This window comes from Sciurus carolinensis, chromosome 1, assembly GCF_902686445.1.
Source record: "Sciurus carolinensis chromosome 1, mSciCar1.2, whole genome shotgun sequence".
Classification (NCBI taxonomy): Eukaryota; Metazoa; Chordata; class Mammalia; order Rodentia; family Sciuridae; genus Sciurus; species Sciurus carolinensis.
In genome coordinates this window covers 167,952,727-167,980,057 of record NC_062213.1, presented here as the reverse complement: position 1 = coordinate 167,980,057, position 27,331 = coordinate 167,952,727, and the positions used below count along the sequence as shown (strand labels likewise).

Below are 27,331 nucleotides of genomic sequence, written 5' to 3'. Positions count from 1 at the left end.
TTATAACTTTGCACCCTTAGTAAATGATAAAAAATTTTGGACTTAGATAAAAAATAAAAGGTAGATTTAGAAACATGGTATTGGACTTAAAAAAATTTTTTTTTTGGTGGTGCTGGGGAACAAACCCAGGGCCTTGCACATGCTGGGCAAATACTCAACCACAGAACTACATACCCATCCCTGGATTTTGATGTTAGTGGCAAGTTAGAACTTTCCATGGTTTGTGAAAATTACACATTTAATGCTTTACCTATGTGGTTCACATTATTTTACAAAGCTAAGATCAAAAGTTGTAAGGGAATCTTTTTACCTTGATGTAAGAAGAATTTCCTTTGAGTTGCTTGAGGTTTATGACATTGGTGCCTTGTAGAAGGAAACATAATCATAAGTCAATCAGGATCTTATTTTTAAAAAAATTTTTTTAGTTGTAGATGAACACAATATTTTATTTATCTCCTTTTATGTGGTACTGAGGATTGAACCTAGTGCCTCACTTATGCTAACAAGTGTTCTGCCACTGAGCTACAACCCAGACCAAGGTATCATTATTTATATATTATAATGTAAAAACTATTGAATATTCACATTTCAAAATCAATTAGTATGGTCAACTTTACATTTATTTAAACTCATGGAACTGTATACTTAAAATTTGTGTGTGGAGGGGGCTATATAAAAATTATACTCAAAAAATTTTTTTAAAAAGCAATTTCATTGGCCTGGGGATATAGCTCAGTTGGTAGATTGCTTACCTTGCAATCACAAAACCCTGGGTTCAATCCCCAGCACTGCAAAAAAAAAAAAAAAAAAAAAAAAAAAAAAAAAGCAACTTCAGGAATTAAGGAAGAAATTACAGAGCTTAACTTAAGTAATGGCAGTGGGAATAAAGAGTATTGGAGACATATATTTAAGGCATTGATGCGTCAATTCAGTTTGCTAACTGAATACAAGGGGCTAGAGTTAGAGTCAAGATTAGCTCCAAATTTGTGTCTTTGGCACCTGAGTAGGTTGATTTTGTTAAGATGGTGAATGTGAGAGGAGCAGATCTGGCAGAGGAGAAAAAGACAAGTTCTTAGTTCAGTTTGTTGTGTTTGAATTCATGATGTCAGGTGAAATATGTGAATAGAAGGTATATGGATGTTGATATCAGAAGATTGATCTGGGCTACCATACAGATTTTGGGAGACACAGCTTTCATGTGATAGTTGAAGTTAATGGTTGTGAATGGGTTAGGCTAATGTGGAGAAATCAGGGCTGCGAATGGAGTCTTGGGAGATATCTGTAAGGAAAGAATGTGACTTATGGCATGAGTTACTAAATAGTTATGAATAACTATTGCATAAATAGTTATGCATTTTTGAGACATAATGGTTGTAAAATTTTATGGGGTATGGTATAATAATTGTATATATAAAGAATGTATTGATTGGATCAGGATAATAATAACTACTTGCATCTCCAAAGACATTAATCATTCTACGCATTGGGAACTTTTATGCTCTGCTAGTTATTTTAAAATTTATCATAGATTATTGTAACCAGTAGTTAACCCTACTGTGCTGAAGAAAACAGAACTAATTTCTATCGTACTGTGTTTTGGTGTCCTTTATCTAATCCTTTCCCTACCATTTTCAACCTCTAGTGACTACTATTTCACTCCATTCTTCTATTAGATTCACTTTTACTTTCCACAATTGAGTGAGAAAGTATGGTATTTGTTCTTGTGTTTGGCTTATTTCATTTAACATAATAACCTCCAGTTTACCCATGTTGCTACAAATGATAAGATTGTATTCTTTTTTATAACCAAATAATTTTCTATAATATATACCACATTTTCCCTACCATTCATCTTTTTTTTTTTTTTTTTCTTTTTTGGTACTAGAGGTTGAACCCAGGACACTTTACCCAGCCCTTTTTATTTTTTGAGACAGGGTCTCACTAAGTTGCTTAGGGCCTTACTAAAGGAGTCACTGGGATTACAGGTGTACACCACTGCACATCATTCATCTTTTGATGGACTCCTTGGTTGATTCTATATCTTGGCTACTATGAATAGTGCTGCAGTAAACATGGGAGTGCAAATATATTTTTGATAGTATTATTTAATTTCCTTTGGATATATACACAGTAATGGAATTGAGGATCACATCATAGTTCTGTTTTAATCTTTTTAAGAACTTTTCATACTGTTTTCCATGGGGCTGTACTAATTTACATTCCCACCAACAGTGTGAGTTTCCCATTCTCAGCACCCTTACCATTTGTTGTTTTTGACTTTGATAATAACCATTCTAGCTGGGTTCGGACTATATTTCATTGTGGATTTTGTTTGCATTTCCCTGGTGATTACTGATATTGAACTTTTTTCATATACTTTTTCAATTTGTATGTCTTCTTTTGAGAAATATCTTTTGTACTCTATAGTCCTTTTTTGGTTGGGGATACTGAGGATAGAATTCAGGAGCACTTGATCACTGAGCCACATCCAAGCTCTATTTTGTATTTTATTTAAAAGATAGGATCTCACTGAGTTGCTTGGGGCCTTGCTAAATTGCTGAGGCTGACTTTGAACTCGTGATCCTCCTGCCTCAGCCTCCTGAGCCCTTGGGATTATAGGCATTTGCCACTGTGCCCAGCTATAGCCCATTTTTAAATTAGATTATTTGGGGGGGAGGGTTGACATTAAAGTTTTTGAGTTCCTGGTTACACATTTTTAAAAAGTGTCCAAATACACCAGCAGATCATTTGGAACTACTAAAATATGAAAATTTTTATAAGAAAAATTACTTGGAAGTGATTATAAAATAATGGTAGTATGAGGTCAGGCTATAATATATCCAAGTCATCTTAAGGTATTTTCCATAATGTAGGATGAGGGCATGTACATATATACATATGACAAAGTAAATAACATTTCAAAGCATGAATGAGATGTAAAGAATCTCTCCTTGTATAGAACTTATTTCACAGCTATTCAGATATTGGGACTAGAAAGTATCTTCACTTGTTTAGTATAAACTATTTTTTAGATGAGTAAAATGAAATCTAGATGTGTTAATGGCTTGACTAAATCACAAGCCTAGTTGGTGGCAAAGTTAGGAGTAAAGCTGTCAGAACCAGTGTTCTTTTTATTATTTCAGTTGCCTTTGTGTATTAATAGTACATCAGTTTTATAAAATCAGATATGCACAATATCTGTGATATGCATGTTTTATTAAGAATCCTGTGCTTAGATAATCAGGGTAGTTAGCTTGACTTCCTATATTTCACTATAATTTTTTATCAGATGAAACATATTTTAGGTGTTCTAAAACTATCCCAATTCATTATTCATCTCTCTGTGGCACATTGTATGGAATTGACAAACTGTATCAAATTTCTCCTGAATGTGGAAGCCTTGACTACTCTTATCACTAGTTTAATGGCTACTGTGCTGTGAATCCCTCCAAAAGACTTAAAGGTCCTTGAATGAACTTTCTTTATAATTTCCTGTGAATTAAAAAACCTAAATTCCATGTATTTAATAACAATATATATGAATATTAAAATGTGTTCATCTATTTTTGCTTGGTGTATATACTTGTCATATATAGTTGTTCATGCTTTCTGTAGTGAGATGAAAAATTGTTACTTGTGAGAGATTGCATTCTGAGAGTTTCAGGATGCCCCTGGATATTTTAGTGCTATGGGAGATTGTAATTTGTACCTTGTTTTTCCCATATCACCTTCTTTGCTCTATTTTTGTATATGTGTGTGTGTGTGTGTATATGTTATTGTTGTTTTGTTTTGGTTTTGCACACAAACATTCAGAACATAGATTTGAATGAAATGGGATTAGTACCTACCATTTATTTTTTCTGGAGTTAATCTCTGTTTCCCTCTCATTAAAAAAATTTTTTTGGCTTCATATTTCCTTTTGAATAAACTGTATATACCAGCTTCATACTCTACATGACCTGGTCCTATATTACATGACCTGATCCTACATTTCCAGTCTCATTTCCCACTAATTGTTTCCTCATGCTTATTACATTGTGACCGAACTAAACATTTCCTGTTTTTTTTTGTTTTTTTTTTTTTTTTATAAACTCTGATATACTTCTACTTCATTACTGGTGATTATGGTATTCTCCCACCATACTATTGCCCAACACCCAACTATCTGAATCCTGTCTCTTTTCTTAGGTCTTAAAGAACACTGCTCTATAAAATGATGAGCCTCCAGACAGAAGTAATTTCTTCTTCTGAATTCCTTTAATACTTTATTTTTAAAAATTTGGTATATTTATGGTTTGATTGTTTGTCCTTCCCAAAACTCATGTCAAAATTCAATTACCATTACAATGGTATAGAGAGGTAGAAACTTTAAAAGGTATGATTAGACCTCGAGGGCTCCACCCTTATGGGTAGGATTGGTACCTTTATCTCTTGTTTTTGCTTCCTTCCACCTTATACCGTAGGATGATACTGGATTGGAGACTCCAGAAATTAAGAGATGCCAGTAATGTGGACTGTCTGCTGAGAATAGCTACTGGCTGCTGAGTGAGCCAGGCTAAAAGATAACCCTTGTGCCCTGCAACCACCAAGACCAAAGGGGCAGGGCTGCCCAAGCCTTGTGGAGAGAACATCTTATACCATGTGTCCTACATGTTGTACAAGGAGTTACAGGATCTGTTTTCCCATCAGGGTTTTGGTCTTGTTTTGCTTCTACCCTTCTTTCTATGCCTCTTATTCTTCCCTTTTGGAATGGGAATGTTTACTCTATGCCATTGTATATTGAATATATGTAACTTTTACAAAGGCTCAAAGCCAAGAGTTTGCCTTGAGTCTCAGAGGAGAGTCTGAACTTAGACTTTTAGACAGTGCTGGAGTCTTTAAGACTATTGGACTCTTAGAGATGGAGTAAATGTGTTTTTCATTGTGGGATGGACATGAGCTTTTGGGGCTTAGGGTGGAATATTATGGTTTGGATATGAGGTGTTCCCCAAAAGCTTCTATGTTAATGCAAGAATATTCAGGGGTGAAAAGATTAGATTGTGAGAGCTGTGATCTAATCATTCTATCCTAGTTTGAATGGACTGATCTGGTGGTAATTGTAGGCAAGTGGGGCATGACTGGAGGAGGCATGTCACAGGGGTGTGCCCTAGAAAGGTTTTTCTTCCCTGCAGCTCCTTTCCTCCTCTTCTCCCCGCCCCTCTGTTTCCTGGCTGCCATGAGGTGAGCAACTTTCCTCTGCCATGCCTTTTGGTCACAATGTTCTGCTTCTCCTGGGGTCCAGAGCAAGGGAGTTAGCCATCTATGGACTCAAACCTATGAAATCATGAGCTCCAAATAAATTGTTTTTCCTCTAAGTTGTTCTTGTCAAGCATTTTAGTCCCAGCAATGAAAAACCATCATACACACTTTGTTATTTATTTGTTTTTGCTTTTCTTTGTATCTCTGTGATTTTAGTTTGGATTGCTCTGCTGACTAATGATATTGAGCATTTTTTCATTTACTTATTTATCATCTTGTATTAGTCGCAGGCTACTTAAGAAGGAAATGAGGTTTATTTAGCTCACAGTTTTGGAGGCTTAAGAGCATGAGGCCTGCATGGGCTCAGTTTTGATGAGGGCACTGTGACAGATAGCAGAGGCAGTGGTAGGAGTCAGTGTCAGCAATTGGTCACATCTTGAGCCAGGAAACAGAGTGCTAAGTGGGACCAGACTTGGTCCTTTCAGTTCTCTCAGAGAACTACCTTCATCTTTCTGAGGGCAGGGCCCCCAGTGACCTTAAATATTCCATACCATTTCCTAGTACCTCCACCCTAGGAATCAACCTCCCAACACATGGATCCTTGGGGGATACCAAAACCAGGTCCATATCCAAACCATAGCACCGTCTATATCTCTTCTTTTGCCTACATAAAAATAGGTTGTTTTCTTGAGTTTTTAGTGCTTAATAAATTTTGAATACAACTCCTATATCAGATACGTGTTTTTGCAAATATTTTTTTCTTCGCTCGGCTTGTCTTTTCATTTTCCTGTTTTTTAAAGGGCAGAATTCTGAATCTTGATGAGGTCCAGTTTAAACATCAGTCTTTTATGGTTTATACTTTAGTTTTCTATTTTTTTTTTTTATTGTGGCTTTGGGGATTGAACCCAGGACACTGTACCACTAAGCTATATCATCCAGTCCTGTTTATTTTTTATTTTCAAGAGTGTTTTTCTAAGTTATTTATTGCCTCACTAAGTGACTGAACTGGCCTTGAAACTACGGTCTTCTTGTCTCAGCCTCTCAAGTCATGTACCAACATGCCCAGCTATACTTAGTTTTCTAAGAAATATTTGCCTTAACTTTTGCCTTAAAGTCACAGCAATTTCTTTTCTTTTCTTTTCTTTTGGGGGGGAGAGCAGTTTACAATGAACTTTATTGATGGTATGTGACCGTAGGGCTCCCTAAGCCCCTCCCCTTCTTCAGGGGGTCTTGGATGGAACCTGGGATAAGGGGAGATTCTCAGTGTGTTGAAGGACTGAGTTAGGGGCAGGGATTCCCCAGCTGAGGGCCTGTCTCTTCCTTGGTGTTTTTGCTGGGGCAAATGGTCCATTACTCCTTGGAATAAGGTCCACCACTCTGTCGCTGTAGCCAAATTCATTGTCATACCAAGAAATGAGGTTAACAAAATGGTTGTTGAGGGCAATGCCAGCCCCAGCATCGAAGGTGGAAGAGTAGGTATCAATGTTGAAGTCACAGGAGACGACCTGGTCCTCCATGTCACCCAGTATGCCCTTGAGGGGACCCTCTGATGCCTGCTTCACCACCTTCTTGATGTCATTGTATTTGGCAGCTTTCTCCAGGAGACAGGTCAAATGCACAACTGATACATTGGAGGTGGGCACATGGAAAGCCATGCCATTGAGCTTCCTATTCAGTTCAGGGATGACCTTGCCTACAGCCTTGGCAGCTCCAGTGGATGCAGGGATGATATTCTAGGCAGCTGCATGGCCATCACGCCACAGTTTCCCAGAGGGGCCACCCACAGTCTTCTAAGTAGCAGTATGGCATGGACTGTGGTCATGAGTCCTTCCACAATGCCAAAATTATCATGGATGACCTTGGCCAGGGGAGCTAAGCAGTTGGTGGTACAGGAGGCATTGCTGACAATCTTGAGAGTGTTGTCATACTTCTCATGGTTCATGCCCATCACTAACATGGGGGCATCAGCAGAAGGGGCAGAGATGATGACCCTTTTAGCATCGTCCTTCAAATGAGCTCTGACTTTCTCCATGGTAGTGAAGACACCAGTGGACTCCACAACATATTCAGCACCAGCATCAACCTATTTGATGTTGGCGAGTTCTCGTTTCTGGAAGATGGACATGGACTTTCCATTGATGACAAGCTTCCCATTCTGAGTCTTGATTGTGCCATGGAATTTACCATGGGTAGAATCATACTGGAACTTGTAAACCATGTAATTGAGGTCAATGGAGGGGTCATTTGATAGCAACAATATTCACTTTGCCAGAGTTGAAAGCAGCCCTGGTGACCAGGTGCCCAGTATGGCCAAATCCATTCACTCTTACTTTCACCATGGTGTCTCAGGGACGCGGTTGGCACTGCACGATTTGAGAAGTGGCTGTTTGTCGAACGGGGAGGAGCAGAGAGCCCACAGCAGTTTCTTCTATATTATTTTTTAGACGTTTTTCTAGATCTATGATCTGTTTTGAGTTTATTTATTTTTTTTTTAAATGAGGCCCTGGGGATGGAATTCAGAGCCACATGGATGCTGAGCAAGTGCTTTTTCACTAAGCTATATCCCCAACCCTTGAGTTAATTTTTGTGCAGTAAATGAGATAAAACCTTAAGTTCTTTTTTTTTTAAAGTGGTTATCTAGTTATTCCAGCAGCATTTGTTAAAAAGGTTATCTTTTCACTGTTGAGACACCTTGAAACTGTTTCTGAATATTAATTATTCTTATATGAATGGGTGTTTTTGGACTCTATACTGTTCTATTGGTCTGTGTCTGCACATATGATTTTGTTTTTATTTTTACTGCTGAGTACTCAAAGTATATTTTTGATCTGAAAATGTATTTTGTTATTTATTTAGAAAATCTATGGTTATTGAATCTTTGAACGTTACTTCTCTTTCATTCCTTCCACTGTCTTCCTTTGGAACTCCTTTTTAATATTGGAGCCTCTGAAATCATCCATCCATATCTAACTGCTCTTTTGTATAATTTGACTCTTTATCCTTCTCTACTGATCCTGGGGTACATTCTTCAGCTCTGTCTTCCAATTTTAATGTTTCTCTTCAAGAAAACTATTAATTCAGGAGAACATTGATTTATATTTACATGAGCATGATAAGATTTACAGTTGTTAATTTTCAACTTTGAGATTTAATTTTAGAACAAAGCAAGAGGAGAATTTTAATTAAACATAGAACTCAACCTTGCAAGTTAAATCTTTTTTATATTTGAGTACTGCTTGTTGTTCCTTCTCAACCATTTACAGTTCTACATTTGCAGACATATTTATCTTCCCTCAGCTATTCCTGAGACATACTAAATTTAATCCTGGGGAACTGAGAGCACATTTATGTAGAACAGTGACATAATGATAGGTGTGAAAACACAACTGAAGCTCCTTAAACCTTTTAGTGGGCTTCCCACAGCAGTTAGAAGAAACTCCCAATTCCTTTTGGCCCATGTGGACCCATGTGATCTAGCCCCTAAAGATCTCTGACCTTATCTATCACTACTCCTTAATTTACTTTAGCTACATCGATCATTTTTGTAATGTTTGAGCCCGTCAAACTAATTTCCAATTCATGGCTTTTGCACTACTGTTTCCATGAGCTGGGATGCTCTGTCAGATCTTAATTGGCTTGTTTCTTTTTTGTTCTTAAATGTTTTCTGTTCAGAGAATTTTTTCTGTCTTGACTAAAGAAGTCTCTTTTCCCTTGCCCCATCAATCTGTTACATTATTTTATTTTCTTCAAAGCATTTGTCTGTAGTTACACATACTGAAATTATTTGTCTCCCTCCATAGAATGTTAATCTATAAGGGCAAGATTTTTATCTGTGTGGGTCAACTCTGTACTCATTCCTAAAGAAACCATCTGGCATATCAGAGAGTTTTAATTAAAAACTATTGGTTGAAGGAATTAATGAGTTGGCATGATGTCACTAGGAAACATTTTTTTGTTCTTTGGTAGAAAAGCACCAGGATAGAAAGGTGTCCTCAGAGAACACTTCTGTTAATAAAAATACTGTTTATTATTCCTGTCTCTTTTTATTTTTTTTAAATGGTACTAGGGATTGATCCCAGGGGTACTCTACCACTGAGTTATATCTCCAACCCTTTTTATTTTTTATTTGGAGACAGGGGTCTTGCTAAGTTATCTGGGCTGGCCTCAAATTTGTGATCTTCTTGCCTCAGCCTCCCAAGTTGCTCATATAATAGGCATGCACCAGCATGTCAGGTTATTCCTGACTTCTTGTTTGTACTGTGACTTGGAGACATGGAAAGGTACCATTTACATTAGTCTGTTTTTGAGGCCCAGTGTCTGTAGTCCCCTGAGAAAGAAAGAAATGCCAAGGGTCACTTAAGTAGGTCACTTGGGAAATTTCTGCAACTTTAAATCTTTGAAATAGTTTTTCTTCTTATCATCTCTTTTTTGTTACCTATATTTGCATTCTAAAGTGTTCTTTGTCTTGTAGTTTTAACCTGTGGACAACAGTTAACCCATTTGATTTTAGGTATCATTCTTATATGAATTTATCAAAAGCCAGTGTTTGATTTGGGGGTATAACTCAGTGGTAGAGCACTTGCCTAGCATTGTGAGGTCCTGGGTTCAATGCCTAGTAATCCCACCCCCAAAATATAAAACAAAACCAGTACCTAACATTTATTGAGTAATTAGTTTATCCTGGGCAATATATTCATGGCTTTATGTGCACTATTTTATTTCTTGTCTACAACTCTGTGGTATTTATGCTGTTACTGTTTCTATTTTATATAAGAGGTATTTGAAAGGCACTGAAGACAAAAGTAACTTGTTTGGTGATCATGCACTTAGATGGAAAGTGTCTGAACTCAGATTTGAGTTCAGCTGTATCTTTTCTAAATCTTTTTGGAGCCATAAGCAGTAATATAGTGCCTCTTGAGCTTTTTGAAATTCAGGGTAAATTCCACATATACTCTAAACTGAAATGATCTTTTATAATATGTTCCTCCTTCATTGCAGTTTATTGCCTTATAGGGAATTCTGAGGGATTGTCTAAAAAAAATTTTTTTTTCATAGTACTTCATAGTACTGAGACTTGAACCTGGAACCCTGTGTGTGCTAGGCAAACAGTGTACCACTGAGCTTCATCTTCTGACCTTTTTATTTTAACTTTGAGACAGGACCTCCCTAAGTTGCCCAAATTTGTGATCCTCCTTCCTCAGCCTCCTGAGTAGCTGGGATTATAGGTTTGTACTACTGTGTCCAGCTTGTCTAAATTCTGTTGGTGGCTTGAGTTTTAGTTATGTTAATATTTAGAATTGTTAGTATTTCTTGAAATAAATGAACCATTTGCTTGGAAATTTTTCCATTTGAGTTGATGTAAGGATTGATCAGTGTTTTGAAACAAAAGGAAACTGTTGTCACATTGGTATATAAGTTATATTTGAACTGAATTTAAAGAGAGCTTCCAGTAAGCATTTGAAAGATAAAGTTTAAACTATAATTTTAAGATGGAAAATTTCAAAATTACACTAATTTTTTTAAAGATAGTATGATTCATGGAAATACTAGGAGTTCGAAAGATGATCTTTCCAGGTCTTACTTTGCCACATTTTTTATCCTGTATCTTGGGTCACTTCATCTTTTTTTTTTTTTTAATACATGATAGTTAAATGTATTTTGATGTATTGATCATACATGGAGTATAACTTCCCTTTTGTAGTTGTACATAATGTGAAGTTAATGTTGGTCGTGTATTCATATATTAACATAGGAAAGTTATGTCCAATTAATTCTCCTGTCTTTCCTATTCCCATCCCTCTTCCCTTCCCATCATTCCCTTTTGTCTAATCTAATGAACTTCTATTCTTTTTTCTCTACCCTTATTGTATGTTAGCATCCGCATATCAGAAAGAACATTTTGCCTTTGGGTTTGGGATTTGGTTTATTTCACTTAGCATGATAGTCTCCAGTTCCATTCATTTACTGGCAAATGCCATAATTCCATTCTTCTTTATGGCTGAGTAATATTCCATTGGAGTTACTTCATCTCTACTACTGAGCTACATTTTCTTCATTTGTAATAAACTTCATGATTGCATTGGTCTAAATGCTTCATAAAATTGCTTTGTAAACTATTGATTCAATACTCATTCTGTTTTGAGATGTTGTGCAATTATAGGCCAGTTAAGACCTTTAAGCTAAAATTGTTGACATTTTTTGTCTTTTGGCATGGGATATGTAGATAGAGAGCTATAGAATTAGTTCATTGGGTCCATTGTATTGAAGTGAAATACTGATACAAATAAATATATGTATGAAGCAAAAATAATCAACATGGTTTTGGCACCATTATGAAAACATAAATAACTGGGATGGCGGAAGCAGACCTCGAATGGATCAACAAGCTTTTCTTTATTCCCCGGTGGAGTCAATCAGTCAGGCACTGAAGGGCTCATTTTCTGGTTAGAAAAATGGCCACTGGTTACAGAGGGACTCTTAAGTTTTATAGTTTACAATGAGAGTTGTTTAATTATTGGAGACTAAGGCAGGACATCTGTTTGGACAGTTAGGAAATAAGCTGTAAAAAACCTGGAACTCATTGTCTCTGGGGAAAGTTCAGAACTCGGTGTTTATTGCTTATCTTCTTCCTCTCGGAACCATTGTTACCCAGAGCTTCACTATTTTTCTCCTTCCAGTACTCATTGGCAGTGGAAAAGGGTAAAAGTCCAGGGTTCACTGTTCAGTATCTACCTCCTCCCTTCAGGACCCATTGTGGTTGAGAAGGGATGAATGTTTGCTTTTGGTGGAGATGCTGGGGATGAACCCCCAGGCCCATTGTTACTGGGAAAGGATTTACTGAGAGAGGATTAATGATTGCCTTCCACCTCCATCTTGCACTAGGTCAGACAGTTTTGGGGGGTTGTCATTTTTCATATCCTTCAATATATAACAGACTTTTGGAGTTCATAGCCCCAGATTATCTTTAAATGAAACTTCTGGTTTTTTTTCCTTGTCAAATTCTTATACCCAGCATTTTATTTTTGCTAATGTCTACAACTGTGGAATTTTACTTGTTTATGTATGAGATGGTTAATCATAGTCTAAATCACTCATTAGGATTGACAGTGGAGATCCACACTAAAAAAAAAGAAAGAAAATAAATGCTTTAAGGATAAAAGATGATTTTGATCATGGGAAGGGACATGATGAAGAATGAATGATTGTAATGAGGAGGCTGTTAAGTGGTAATGGCAGAAAGGAAAGGAAATAAGAATCTGTGGAAAAATAACTAGTAATAGATTCTAGGCTCTCATGGTGGAATCCCCAAAGAAATAATGAATGAATTCTTTGAGTACCACGCAACATACTTTTTACCTCTGAGGTATATTCACTAGGACAGTCTTTGTGAAGCATAAATTTATGTTATGTCCTAGTCTGTTTTGTGCCACTTTAACAGAGTACCACAGACTAGGTTATTTATAATGAACATAAATTTATTTCTTACAGTTCTGGAGATGGAAGGTGTCGGGGTTCGCGGACCCCACCCTAGCCTGGCACTGAGCCGGGGCAGCCTGGTTTGCAACATTTCAGGGACTTCAATATGGCGCCTGGCACTGAGCCCGGGCGGCCTGGTTTGCAACATTTCAGGGACTTCAATATGGCGCCTGGCACTAAGCCGGGGCGGCCTGGTTTGCAACAAACAGCTGACACTGCTTAAGGAAGTTGACCTGATTGGACGAGGTGACTCGTACTCGCTGCGTGCTCTCTTCATGCCCCTAGTGTATTCTATATAGTAATCATGCTCTCCCCACATGCTCTGTAACCTGATTGGCTCTCCCCACATGCTCTGTAACCTGATTGGCTCATGATTCATATATAATGACTGTGACTTCCTTGTTAGAGGAAGAACAAGAAGAACAAGGAGGACAATAAAGAAGAACAATAAAGAGCTCTGATGAACAACCAGTTTGTCGTGTCTCTTTCTGCGGGCAGAAGGAACGCGACAGAAGGAACATTCTTACTGTGCTATTCCACAGAAGTGGAAGGGCAAAGATGGGGCAAAAGAACAAGAAGGGGTAAAATGTCCTTTTTAAATAAACTCACTCCCATGATAATATCATAATAAATCCATTCACTCTGCCATCATGACCTAATCTCATTAGGCTTCACCTCCCAACACTATTGTGTTGGGAATTAAGTTTCCAACATGTTTTTGGGAGCGCATTTTTAAACCATAGCATACTGTCACTAGACCTTTAGAGGAATATTATCATGCACCCTCTACTGCAGAGGGAAACAATTCTTTCATCTCTTATCTCCCATCTTTCCCCTCCCCTGCCAAACCTGGGTAAGGTTTTCTCCTCTCTACAACCTGTTTTTTGAATTTTTCCTTGATATGGAGTGTCTTTTATAGTATCCTAGAATTGTAGGATTTGGCAGGGGAGGTGGTAAAAAAGCAGTGGTGAATTTGGGGATCTGATCTCCTAAAAGTTCTGCCACTCTATCTGTAATTCTGCAGTGAGTACCAGACAAAATGAAAATTTATACAAATCTTGCTCTACAGTCTTTGGTAACGAAAAAGAAATCCTGTAAGATTCAACTAATTGTTATATGTATATTTACATTAGAACAATAATAGTTATAATTTTTGAGAACACATTGCCTAGCTAATGCTGTTAGGCATTTTACATACATATATATACATATTTTTTTACATATATATGTTATATATTCTACAATTTATTTTTCGCAAGAAGTTTGAAATTTAATGTAATTTCCCTCATTCTACACAGATGTTGGTGCTCCCAGGATTAACTTGCCTCGATTCTATAGTGGTGAATGTTCAAACTAGTATTCAAACAGATATCTCTGTGACTTTGAAATCTGCAGATTTTGTTTGTTTGTTTGTTTGTTTGTTTGCAAAAACTATACTTCTTCCTTGACATGGGGATTGTTTTGTTTTTATAGATCTGGCCTAGCAGCTTAATTGTGCAACCAGAGTTGGGTTGGCTAATGCTCAGGCAAGAATACTACCCCTTTATTCTTAAAAGTACTATTTCAAATGTAAAATGTAGTGTTAATGTTCAGGGCAGTATGGTGTACACCACAGCACTTCTCTGAATTTTATAGGGAGGTGTTCCCTTTTCTTTGGATCCTATCATCAGTATACCTTCCCACTTCACAAATGGAGTCTAAGTCTACAGGGATAAACTCTAGTTTTCTGGTAAAGCAAGCATAACCTTCTCTGATGGGAATTTCTTTATTTTGTGTTTTTGTTTTAAGAACTTTCAAAGGACCCTTGTACCTATCTAGTGAACATATCTGTTGTTCTTCAATTTAAAAAAATTTTTTTTTAGTTGTCAATGGATTTTTTATTTTATTTATTTACATGTGGTGCTGAGTATCGAACCCAGGTCCTCACACATGCCAGGCAAGCACTCTGCCACCGAGCCATAACTCCAACCCCTGTTATTCTATTATTGAACAGTTCTTTGTAATTTTTCTTTTCTTTCTTTTCTTTCTTTCTTTTTCTTTCTTTTTTTTTTTTTTTTTTTTTTTTTTTTTGTTACCAGGGATTGAACCCTGAGGTGCTCAACCACTGAGCCACAACCCCAACCCTTTATTTTTTATTTTGAGTCAGGGTCTTGCTGAGTTGCTTGGGGCTTTACTAAATTGCTGAGGCTGGCTTTGAACTCATGATCCTCCTGCCTCAACTTCCTGAGCTGCTAGGATTATAGGCATGCACTTCTGGGCCCAGCCTCTTTGTAATTCTAAACGAGGAAAATGTCCCCTTAATGAAGGGCTGATATATTTGTTGTTCTTTTACTTATAAAACTATTTGAATTAAAAAGTACTTAATAAATAACATTTGTAGCCAGGCACAGTGGTGTATGCCTATAATCATGTGATTTGGGAGCCTGAGGCAGGAGGATTGCCAGTTCAAAGCCAGCATCAGCAAAAGCAGGCAACTCGCTAAGCAACTCAGTGAGACTGTGTCTCTAAATAAAGTAATCCTAGCTACTGGGAGAATTGCAAGTTCAAGGCCAGCCTGGGCAACTTAGTGAGATCTTGTCTAAAAATAAAAAGTAAAAAGGGTTGGAGTGTGACTCAGTGATAGAACTCTGGGGTTCAATTTCCATTACTGCTAAAAGAGAGAGAGGGAAAGAGAGAGAGAGAGAGAGAGAGAGAGAGAGAGAGAGAAGAAGGAGGAGGAGGTGGAGGAGAGAGAGAGAGAGATCTATTTACTAATAGACAATAAATAATGAACTTTTTTGTTTTAGGGAATGTTGTGGGCAACTTGGGACATTCCTTCTTCAGTCAAAGTTTCCTCGGCAGTAAAGAACATGGTGGATTCTTATATGTGACATCTACCTATCAGTCACTTCAAGACCTAGTTCTCCCAACCCCACCTTACTTGTTTGGGATTCTTATCCAGAAGTGGGAAACTCCTTGGGCTAAAGTGTTTCCCATCCGACTAATGTTGAGACTTGGAGCTGAATATCGACGTAAGTAGTTAAAAAACATTTTCTTCTGAGCCATAACCAAGGCATGATGATTTAGTAAGTCTTAAAACTATTCCGAGCCCTTCTAATTTGGTGATACAATTCAGAAATAGTGTTTTGAAATAAATGGGCTAAATGTGGCCAGTCTCTCTACTTATTTTGGGTGTAATGGGAAGGAGTAAAAATATAAATGAGCAAGTGAGTGGTTATTAGTTTGTAAATTGACAGATGTGGCGCATGCCACACTTCTAGAAGCTGAGGCAGGAGGATGGCAAGTTACAGTTTAGCTGCAGCAACATAGGGAGATCCTAAGCAACTTAGAGAGACCGTCTCAAAATTAAAAATAAAAATGTGGCTCAGTGCTAAAGTGACCCTGGATTAAATTCCCAGTACTAAAAATAAATAAATAAATTTACTGTTTTCATGGTTCATTGATAAAAACACAATCATCTCCAGAAAAATTAATTTGAATTTAAGAAATTTTTAGCAGTAAATCTGTAGTATATTGTGAGCCTGTTTATTGTCACTTTGTTGGAAAATAGTTATGATGAATTATATTTTAATGTAACCTAACAGCTACTTAAAGCTATGTTATGGAGGGCATTCTCAGTTAGTAAGGACTACAGAAGAGTTCTTTGACCGTGGCTGTGGCAGTGCACTGAGTTTTGAGTTAAAAAAAAAAGGACTTTAAATGTTAAATGCAAACTTTAAACTTTGTATCTTTGCCTAATTAAAAGCTCTTAGAGTTTAAAACTCAGACCACTTGAAGAAGATTTTCAGCTCTATCACTTACTAACTCGGTAATTTTGGGCTAGTCACTAGGGCCTTCTGATTATCAGTTTCACTCAAAATCTCTGACAGTTTTTTGTAATTTAATGTTTGCTGTATATATTAACACTAGATATTAAAAGGAACAAATGAGGTGATAAATGAAACATTATTTTATATACCATAAAACAGTCTGTGCACTCAGCAAATCAGCTTTATTCTTTCACTTATTTATTCATTCAGTAAGAACTTAATCAAGGTCTACCAATGTATCAGGAATCCTGGGAGTTCTGAAATGACTAAGACCTGGTTATAGGCTCTTGGGAATCTTTGTAAGAAAGGCTTACAGAAGTCATTATTACAGTGGTGCACTGTGTTAAGATAGAAATGCTTTTAAGGTTAAGTTCTTTGAGAGTTTCAGGATGGTCTCTACCTGACCAAGAATGGAGTTAGACAAAAACACTTCTTAGACCAACCTACCTTTGGATGGATCTGAAGGGATCAAGTGAATCAGCTAAATGAAGCACAGAAAGATAAGGATTGCATGAGAGCAACATGTGTATCTTGACTTGTTCTAGCATGTCAAACCTATAAGCTTGAGGGATGAGCCAGCCAGTATTATTATCAACTGGTATTTGTCTGTCCTAAGGAGGGTCCTGGTTAGGAGGCATAGAAGAGTGAACTCTTAAACTTCTTGAGCACGGAGGAATGTTTCCTGGATCACATCAATCCAGTTTGAAGAAGATTGCTTCTTAAGAACTTTTGGGTCATTTTTGGAACAACTGAAGCAAAATGCTTATTCTGGCTTAAGATTTGTCTGCTGTCATGCTAAATACTTCCTTTTGAATTTTTTTTTTATTTGTAGATGGACACAATACCTTTGTTTATTTATTTTTATGTGATGTTGAGGATCGAACCCAGGGCCTCACATATGCTAGGCAAGCACTCTACTACTGAGCTACAACCCCAGCCCCCTTGCTAAATACTTTTTGAGCCCTAAATTTAATATGTTCTAATGAGCCTTTGTAATATTAAATTTTGAAAATTATATTATCCTTGATGTCTCTTTGCCCAGAATTTTAAGCTGCCTAACATTCTGATCTTTTCTCATTTCCACAGTTTATCCTTGCCCACTCTTCAGTGTCAGATTTCGAAAGCCATTGTTTGGAGAGACAGGGCATACCATCATGAATCTTCTTGCAGTAAGTTGGGAATTTTTGTTTTCTTTTTTTCTTACTGGAATTTCTATGGGAGAAGGAAGAGAGGGTTTTATTATTTTATTGATAGTCATCTGCCTGCTGCTTAAGGAAGATGAAGTTTTATGTTAGAGGAGAACAAAACATATATGCCCTTTTGAAATTATGTAGTGAAATACTATAGGATTCCAACCCTAATTATATACTTAATTTATTAGTGACCTTGCAGAATTTTTATTAGGACAGGAGGTATAAATAAGATATTTAGCATTTTGTCTTGTTTTCATTTTAATACTGGCATCCTGTGTGTGTGTGTGTGTGTGTGTGTGTGTGTGTAAGGGGGGAGGCGGAGGGAGAGAGAGAAAGATACTATTCAGCCAAAAATTGGTCAAAGGTTGTGCTCAAATACCTCAAGCCAGTAAGGCTCTGCTGATGGTTCTATATATGGACTGGGTTTAAACTTCATTATTTTCTTATTTGTTGGGCGCTTTCATTTCTCTCTATACATATAAAGGCGCTGATTCTTTTGGACAAAATGTTGGTCAACTTGGGTCTATCTATTTCTTTCTCTGCTGCATATATGTAGACCAAGGTCAATTCCAGATATTTGGAATGTGTCTAAAGCTCACTATGACTGTCTCACCTTCCAGAACTCCTCCTTAAATTCTGACTAGTCTACATTTATACATAACTTGCTCCAAACAGGTTGGTGGCCTCAGCCTAACAGAGCTATTAGATAAGAGCTAAAAGATAAGTGGCCTTATCTTTTAAAGGCCACTATCATTCTCTGGTTGGACTAAGCAGTGCATGGGGACAGCCTTAGGCAAGAAGGTCACAGACTCATCTCTGTTGTTCTTACTTGAAGTTCAGTAGTTTCCATGAAAAACACTTTACAGTGTGTCCCATACCTTTGGTCTAATTTCAGAGCATTGAAATGGTCACTTTTGTAAACCATTTACCCAGCAATTAATTGCCACATCCAGCACTCTTCATTCCTTTGTGCAACTCTGTATTTCCATCCAGTTTCATTTTCTTCTGCCTGAATAATTGCCTGTGACATTTCTTGTAGTATAGGTTCACTGGTGATGAATTCTTTCAGCTTTTGTATTTCTAGCAGTTTTATTTCTTCTTCATATTTAAAAGATATTTTTGCCAGATGCAAAATTCTAGTTTGGCAATGTTGTTTGAGTTGTTAAAGATGTTCCTCCACTATCTTCTAGTTTGTTTCAGATGAGAATTCTGTTTTCTTTCTTGTGTTTGTTCCTCTCTATATAACATTGTTTTCTTCTTTGTCTCCTTTAAAATTTTTCTTTTGTCTCTGATTTAGAACAATTTGATTATAGTGTACCATGGTGTAGTTGTCTTCATGTTTCCTGTGCTTGGGATTCACTGAACTTCTTGGATTTGTGGGTTCATGGTTTTTATGAAATTTTTTTTCCATTTACTCCTTCTCTCCTTCTGGAACTCCAATTATATATACATTAGATTCGTGAAATTTGTTGCACAGGTGAATAATTATTTATTTTATAGTTTTTTCCCTCTGTTTCATTTAGTTTTTAATTCTAAGGACTTTAAGTTCACTAAATGAACTTTCATTTTTCAATATTTAAGCTACCATTAATTCTATCCATTAAAAAAAGAAAACTAATTGTTATTTTTATCTCTAGAAGTTTTACTTGGGTGACTTTGTCTTTTATGCTTCTACTTAGCTTTTTGAACACCTAGAATACAATTAAAATAACTCTTATAATGTCCTTGACTGATAATTCTAACATCTTGTATAAGTTTTAGCTTAGTTTCCATGGATTATTTTGTTCTGCTTTGCTTTGTTTTCCTTATTTTGAGTTGTATTTTCCTGCTTCTTTGCTTGGTATTTTTCACTGGATGCAGACCTTGTGATTTTACCTTGTAGGGTGCTGGATGTTTTTGTGTTCCTATCAATGTTCTTGATCTCTGTTGTTAAGTAATACAGTAAAGTTACTTAGAAACACCCTCCCTTTTCCATCATATTCTACATATTCTACAGTAAAGGGCAATTCTGGTCTTCTAGTAATCCTGGCCATAAATTTATAATCTTTTTAAAACTCTTGTCCTTTTTACATTCCACATCCAAGCCAGTGGCAAATATTGTTGATTTTCCCATCAGAGTTTATCTAGAATCTAACAACTTCTCACCACTATTTGAACTATTAACATACTGGTTTAAGTTTCACTCTCTCTTACCCAGATGTTTTATTGTGTCTGTCTCACCTCTTTCACACTTGCTTACTCACCACCTGTTCTTTATAGAGAAGGCAGATTTGTTAACAGGTCAAAAGTCTCCTTAGAGCAAAGTCAAAAGTCTTGTGATTACCTATAAGAACCTATGAAACCTAGCAGTATACTACCACTTTGGCCTGAACTCCTACCACTTTTGCTCATTTTGCTTCAGTCACACTGGATAGGGGCTGTATATGTGTGTGTGTTTCCTTATAAATACTCATTGAGTACTAAGGTGCTCCTGACATTAGGGATCTAGCAAGAACAAAATAAGTGAGATTCCCTGCCTTTTTGAAGCTTACTTTAGAGGGAGAAGACATCTTTAACAATATAGAAATATAGAAAATGTTAAATGATATTAAAGCAGAGTAAGCATTCAAGTATTTGTTTAGTGTTGTATATAAGGGTGCGCAACTATAGAAATGAAAAGATGTACCCCATTTGTGTTCAATGAATCAAAATGCAGTCTGTAAAAATAAAAAATAATTAAAAAAATTTTTTTTAAATGTTGTATATAAGGGTATAGAAAACTATTTGGTTTATTTCCTTATAAGAATTTCAGACTAATTAGAGAGCTTGAATACATCCAGTAGGGCTTTCTTTATATATTTTCTTTATTTAAATAAATAGAATCTTTCAGTATTGACATTCCTTCCATTTGTGCTAACTTTATTACTGTAAGTCAAATCCTACTACTGATGAATTCTTTATTTTACTTTAACCTTCTTCTGCCCAGGACTTTAGAAATTACCAGTATACTTTGCCAGTAGTTCAAGGTTTGGTGGTTGATATGGAAGTTCGGAAAACAAGCATCAAATTCCCAGCAACAGATACAATGAGGTAAGATTTATTATAAAGGTAAATTTTTCAAAGTTGAAAACATGAATGAAAGTGAAAAATACATTATTACATATAAATTTTACTTTATTTTTGGTACTGGGACTTGAACTCACGTGCACTTTACTATTGAGCTAAACCCCTTTTGAGATAGGGTCTCACTAAGTTGCTGAAACTGACCTCAACTTGTGCTGCTCCTGCCTCAGCCTCCCAATAACTGAGATTGGGAGCTAATGCCAGTAGCTGGGATTACTGGCATTCATCATCATACCCTGCTCTAAATTTTACTTTTTAAAAAAAAAATCTTTAGTTGTAGATGGATGCAATAATTTTATTTTTATTTACTAATTTTTATGTGATGCTAAGGATTGAACCCAGTGCCTCACACATGTGAGGTGAGGTTCTACCACTGAGCCACAACCCAGCCCTTTTAATTGACAGTGAAACCAGTTTATAATATTGTGTGCTTAGCTCAGCTATGTGGAATTTCATACCAGAAAGGTAGTCTAACTTGTTTAGTCATTAATTATGTCTTTTGACCTTTTAATTAATGCTATGATAATAGTGACAGATTTGCTTTTTGATTAAAAATCATAAAATTAACCATATGTCTGTAGTATAAGTGGTGGGATTTTTTTCATGGTCCCCCTTTATTAGTGTGTGTGTGTGTGTGTGTGTATTTTAAAATTTATTTTTACCTTTACTTTTTGGTACCAGAATTGAACCCAGGGGCACTTAACCAATGAGCCACATCCCCAGCCCTTTTTATATTTTTCTTTGAGACAGGGTCTCATTAAGTTGCTGAGGCTGGCTTTGAACTTGCCTCCTGTCTCAGCTTCCTGAGCCTCTTGGATTATAGGCATGCACCACTGTGCCTGGCTTTTATTTTTTACTGTACTTAATGTTCAATGTATGTAAGTCCCAAAATAGCTTTTAATGAGGTTCCAAAAGTAAATTATTGCATTTGAATTAAGCTGTAACTATGATAGTGTCCAGGCATGCCTGTAATCCTGATGACTTGGAAGCTGAGGCAGGAGAATTGAAGTCTGACACCTGCCTCAGAAATTTAATGAGTCCCTGTCTCAAAATACAAAGTAAAAAGGACTAAGCATGTAGCTCTGTGGTAAAACACCCCTGGGTTCAATCCACAGTATCAAAAAGTAAATAAAATAAAATGATAGTGTATATACTATATATACATTAACAGATTTATACAAAGTTGTCTTTGCTTATGAAGTCTTTTTCAATTTAAAAAAACTTAAATCAGTTCTAAAATGCCACTGGGTTGTTGTGTTGTTTTGTTTGGTGTTGGGGATTAAACCCAGGGTCTTGTACATACTGAGCAAGCATTTCGCCACTGAACTTCACTCCTACCTCAACCATTAGGGTTTTATTTTAAAGAGAAATTTAATAGCTTGATATAACAGTGGTTCAGGTTTATTGTTTATTAGGGCAGAGTGGTAACTTCCCAATCACTTCTTCTAGTACTTCTTTTTAAATATTTATTATTACTTATTATCATTATTATTATTTGCAATGCTGGGAATACAAAACCAGGGCCTCACACACGGTAGACAAGCACTCTGCCACTGAGCTACATCAGCAGCCCTTCCTTCCACTGTTTCTTAGATTTTATAGTATATTATAATTTCATTCCTCCCTTATTTTCTTTCCTTTCTTGCTTCTTATTTTCTTTTTTTTCCTTCTTCATTCAGATGTGTATCCACTTATTCATACATCCAGTAAATATTTTACACTTGATATACACTTAGAGTCCCACATTTCTTACTGGCTTATGAACTCAGGGCTCAGCATTATTATGGAAAATGACCTGTTTGAAAAAACCCTTTACCTGTGAAATTCCATGTAATATGTTTATTTGCTTGCTTTTGTTTTCAGAACATCAGAAAATCATAGAACATGTGCTTAAGTTTTTCTGAGGTACAATTACCATTCTTTAGCTATTAGATAATCCTACCTTAGAATATTGAAGAATAATAGACTAGACCATATAGAGTCAAATCTTTAAAGGGGACTATTCATAAGCAATTTGTGCCTAAAAAGTGTTAAAGGAGAATGTGCTTTGAAAAGTTGTTTTATTTCTCACATTTGAAGTTTTGTTATCTATTTCACAAACTGTCCAATAGTAGGATAAGATGTCATCCCCAAATGAATAGTATACTTTTTCTATCCTTGATGTTTGCAAGGTGGTACTATGTGTTAGAAATTGTATCTGTTCATATTCTATAAAAGCTATGAGGCCCCCAGATTTTTTTCAGTCCTAACTGAACACATTTATCACAATGGCTACCATTCATCTTACCCGTTTTATCTGAACTGTGCAGTTTCAGTTTTGGTATCCTGGTTCAGAAATCCTTGTTTGAAAGGAATAACTATATCAGTTATCATTTCTTATGTTTCATTTTCAGTTAATTTTATTGATTATTTTTCTTACCTGATTTAGCAGACTGATTTCCCTTCCCATTCAGTTTTCATTTTATCTCAACATAGGTTTATCTTTTAAAATCTTGGACAGGTGACTTGTGTATGTCTAATAGTTTTACTTTATAGTTGAAAAAGTAATTTTCTTATATAGATTGTTTCCAACTTATAATGGTTCAACTTAGAATTTTTTGACATTACAGTGGTACCAAAGTTATGTGCATTCAGTAGAAACTGTAATTTGAATTTTGAATTTTGATCTTTTCCTGTGTTTGGAATATGCAGTGTGCATATGAGGGGCAGTGTCAGTGAGCTGAAGCTTCCAATCAGCCTCCTGATCATGAGGATAAGCAACCAATGCTCTATAGTATCTGGTGTTGCCAGCATTTTTTGAATGCAGGTATTCAATAAATTATAGTCCATACATTATTATAAGATAGATTTTATGTTAAATGATTATGCCCAACCATAGGCTAACATAAGTATTCTGAGAAGTTTAAGGTAGGCTTGACTAAACTTTGATATTTTGTAAGTTAGGTATATTAAATGCGTTTTTGACTTAATGATATTTTCAACCTACAAATGGGTTTATCTAATGTAACTCCCTCCTGAGTTGAGGAGCATCTGTACATATTTCTCTTAATCAGCACAGTATTTAACTTCTCATTCATTTTTCTTCACTTAAAGCCAATAGTTATTGTTTTTGCCTTTTGTTTTTCCTTGTCTGTGTATACTGGCTTTTGCTTCATGGCTTTTGCACAGGTTGCTTCTATATTGACACATACTTCTCTTACTCTTCACCTGCCTAACCCCCACTCATTATTCAGGTGTTAGCTTAAATGTCATTTTCTCTGATAGACCTTCATTTAACTCCTAACTGTAGTAACTCTCCTGTTACATTCATTTCTAGAATTCTACACATACTGTTGGTAATACTCAGAACATATGTGATTCCTTGATGACTATCTGTTTTCTTTTCTAGACTATTTATTCTTGAGGTACTGTCTTATTTACCACTTACTCCCTAGGACAGAGTAGGTGTGTAAGAAATGCATGCTGATTGAAGACATGAAACAGAATATGAAAAGAAGTGCTGAAACTTCTTGTAAGAAATATTCCTTAAAAGTTCATAGAAAGAAGAAAATTTCCTTATATCTTTAATGGTACTGAATCCCTTATAGCTGGAATACCACAATCCTATAGGAAAAATTAGTAAGTGTTCATCTAATAACTAAATGAATGACAGGTTTTATGGATAAGAAATACTGTTTAGGAACTAGGAAGAGAAGGGTGGAAAATATCTTAAGTGAAAAAGGAATCAGATATTAGCCTAAATGAAGGCAGGGAAGCACCAGGAATGAGCATGTCTTGTAAGAAAATAGAAAACAACAAGCTACCTGGTATTAAAAGAGGAGGCTAACAGGGTGGTGAGTTAGTGGAAAATGAAGTTATGCAAAGAGGCTACTGGATTTTCAGAAGACTTAAAAAGCCAGGCAGAGGAAATTAGACTTTCATATAATAGTTTGTAAAGAGCTTTTACAGATTCTTAAGCAGAAAAGCTGACTTAGTGGAAGTAAAATTTTAGAAACCTGAGTTTTAAGTAGTAATGTGGAAAATGTAGGTGGAGAGAATGGAAAGATATAAAGCTTGGAAAGCTAGAAAAGGATAGTACTTCGAACAGTGTAAAAATTATAAGTGGTATTTGTTTTGAACTGAGCACTAGTCTAAGCAAGTAAGTGTTTTACACTGATTCAATGAAATGAATATGGTAAGTTCCTTTTTATAGATGAGGAAATTAAGGCACAGAACTTAAGTATTACTTATGTACAGTCACATAGCTAGCAAATGGTAGAACTGTAATCAAACCCAGGCAGTCTGACTCCAGTGTCCCTACTGTTAACCCCTATAGTATAAACCGTTTAACCACTACCAATCTGTTAGGCATGATGAGGTAAAGTAATTATAGCACTTTATTTTGGAGAGTACATTGGGGCTATTAAAATTGTACAATTGCTACTATAAAAAATAATCATCAGTGTAGTTCCATTAAGTTTTGTATATTGACAGATCACTGGCATGTCCAGTATGTCTACTTAAATATGGAAGTCCCATAGAACAGTAAAACTAGAATTATGTATGGGGCATTTCCTAATATATGACTGGATTTGATTTGATTTGATTTGATTTTTGGTGTTGGGGATTGAATCTAGGACCTTATATGTGCTAACATGCTCCACCACCGAACTATACCCCAACCTGTAATTAACTTTTTTTTTAATGTTTGTTAAGATCAGAAAAAAAAAAAGTAAGTCATAGTGGGAAAAAAATCAGGCTTTGGAATCAAATAGACCTTGGGATAATTTTTAATTACTAGCTCTATTACCTTGATGGATTAACTTCTGTTCTGGAAAATGAATATGCCTACCTTATTAAGGTGACACTTAAATCAGTTTTGTCAAATAACTAGTTGGTGCCTGGTATATTATAGTTGTTCATGAATAATACACTGTTGCTGTTGTCATTATCATTATCGTCATTCAGATTATTTATTTGATTAACTTTTATTGAACTTGTGTTACAGACTTCTTATTTGCATAGTCTTGTAGGGTTTAAATAATTTCCTAATATGCTAAATTCCTTTAAGAAGTATAAAGCTCATAAGTAAATCTACAGAAAGGCAGCCAGAGTGATGAATATTTTGGAAACCATTCTGGAAACCATTTTAGAAAGAAATATTAATGTTAACTGTAGACATTTAATGTGAGTAGAAGACTGTTAAGGAATGATGCAGCATCTATTGTGAATCTGCATAGACCCTATTATACATTCATATTGTGGGGTTATACTTGGCCTCAGGGTGCTCATTAGGACATAGAACATGAACCATAACTTGCTAGCAGTGTGGTATCAGGTGTTTGTCTTATAGGACAACCCTTGCAACAGTCTGTGCAGCATTTGATATAGCCAACTGGGAGTTTTGTTATGTTTTGTTTTGTAGTGCTGGCAGTCAAACTTAGGGCTCATCCGTGTTAGGCAAGCACCGTACCACTGAGCTATGTACTCAGCCTGGGAACATATTTTTAGACCTTTATCTACCCCAGAAGTTTGCTGAAATGCAAGGAGATGAGATTCACACCAGGCATTTGCAGGAGTCATCCTGGCTTAGAAACCATCTTTATGACAGCAGCCAGTATGTCTTCTAACAACTTCATTGGCAGAAATTGCATGGCGTCTGTAGGGCACATGCTGTGTAACAAGACTGATTGTGCTCAAGGAAAATCAAAGGTATGACTGGCTACCAGGTGTTTTTGCTTCTAACTATTCAAATATAGTTTGTCAGTTTTTACTTCTGGTCATGCTGGAGTGACAAAGACTGACTGTTTTGGGTTGAATTCTGTCCCTCCAAAGTTCATATGTTAATGTCCTAATCCCCATGATCTGAGAATGTAACCTTATTTGGAAATAAGTCCTTTAACAGGTAATAAAATTTGAAGGAAGTGATTAGTCTGGACCCTAATCCAATATGACTGATATTGTGATAAGAAGAAAATATGGATAAAGGCATACAGTGAGGGAAGAATATGTGAAAAGACTTAGGGAGAAGATGGTCATCTTTAAGCCATGGAGAAAGATCATGAACAAATCCTTCCCATACAGCACTCACATGGAACCATCTCTGACAACTTTGATTTTGGACTTGATTTTGGACTTCTGGGCTTGAGAACTGTGATACAATACATTTTCTTGTTTAAAGTCACCAGTTTGTGGTATGTTATTACAGTAGTGCTAGTAAACTAACATACCAATCTACCTTAAATGACTAAATATCAAGACAAACTGAAAAAAACCAAACACCATGAGCAATGGTGCAGTGAAGGTGAGTCCCATGGTTTCCTTAATTTACTTCCTACAGTTTTCAGATCATAAGACAGATAGGCAGAACCCAAACAGACTAGAGGTCTCCCTGAGTTTGGGAGGCAGAGTTGAGAATATAGGGAGCCCATGATGATTAGAATTGGCAAGGCAGATTACAAGAAATAGAATTCAGGAGATCTTCAAGGGATTTTTGTTGAGTCTTTAGCTTATGACTTACTGATCAGTACATTA

At 36.1% G+C, this 27,331-nt stretch overlaps 1 protein-coding gene and 1 pseudogene across 1 annotated transcript in view; one reads left to right on the top strand and one right to left on the bottom strand.

Annotated features, from left to right (window-relative positions):
- Nucleotides 1–27,331, top strand: part of Zfyve9 (zinc finger FYVE-type containing 9) — a 141,234-nt gene that overhangs the window by 71,345 nt on the left and 42,558 nt on the right. The window contains 4 exon segments of the mRNA XM_047546644.1: nt 15,501–15,725; nt 17,610–17,692; nt 20,682–20,760; nt 20,763–20,785. Of these exon segments, the coding sequence (XP_047402600.1) occupies nt 15,501–15,725; nt 17,610–17,692; nt 20,682–20,760; nt 20,763–20,785 (410 nt within the window).
- Nucleotides 6,459–7,589, bottom strand: LOC124990343 (glyceraldehyde-3-phosphate dehydrogenase-like; annotated as a pseudogene).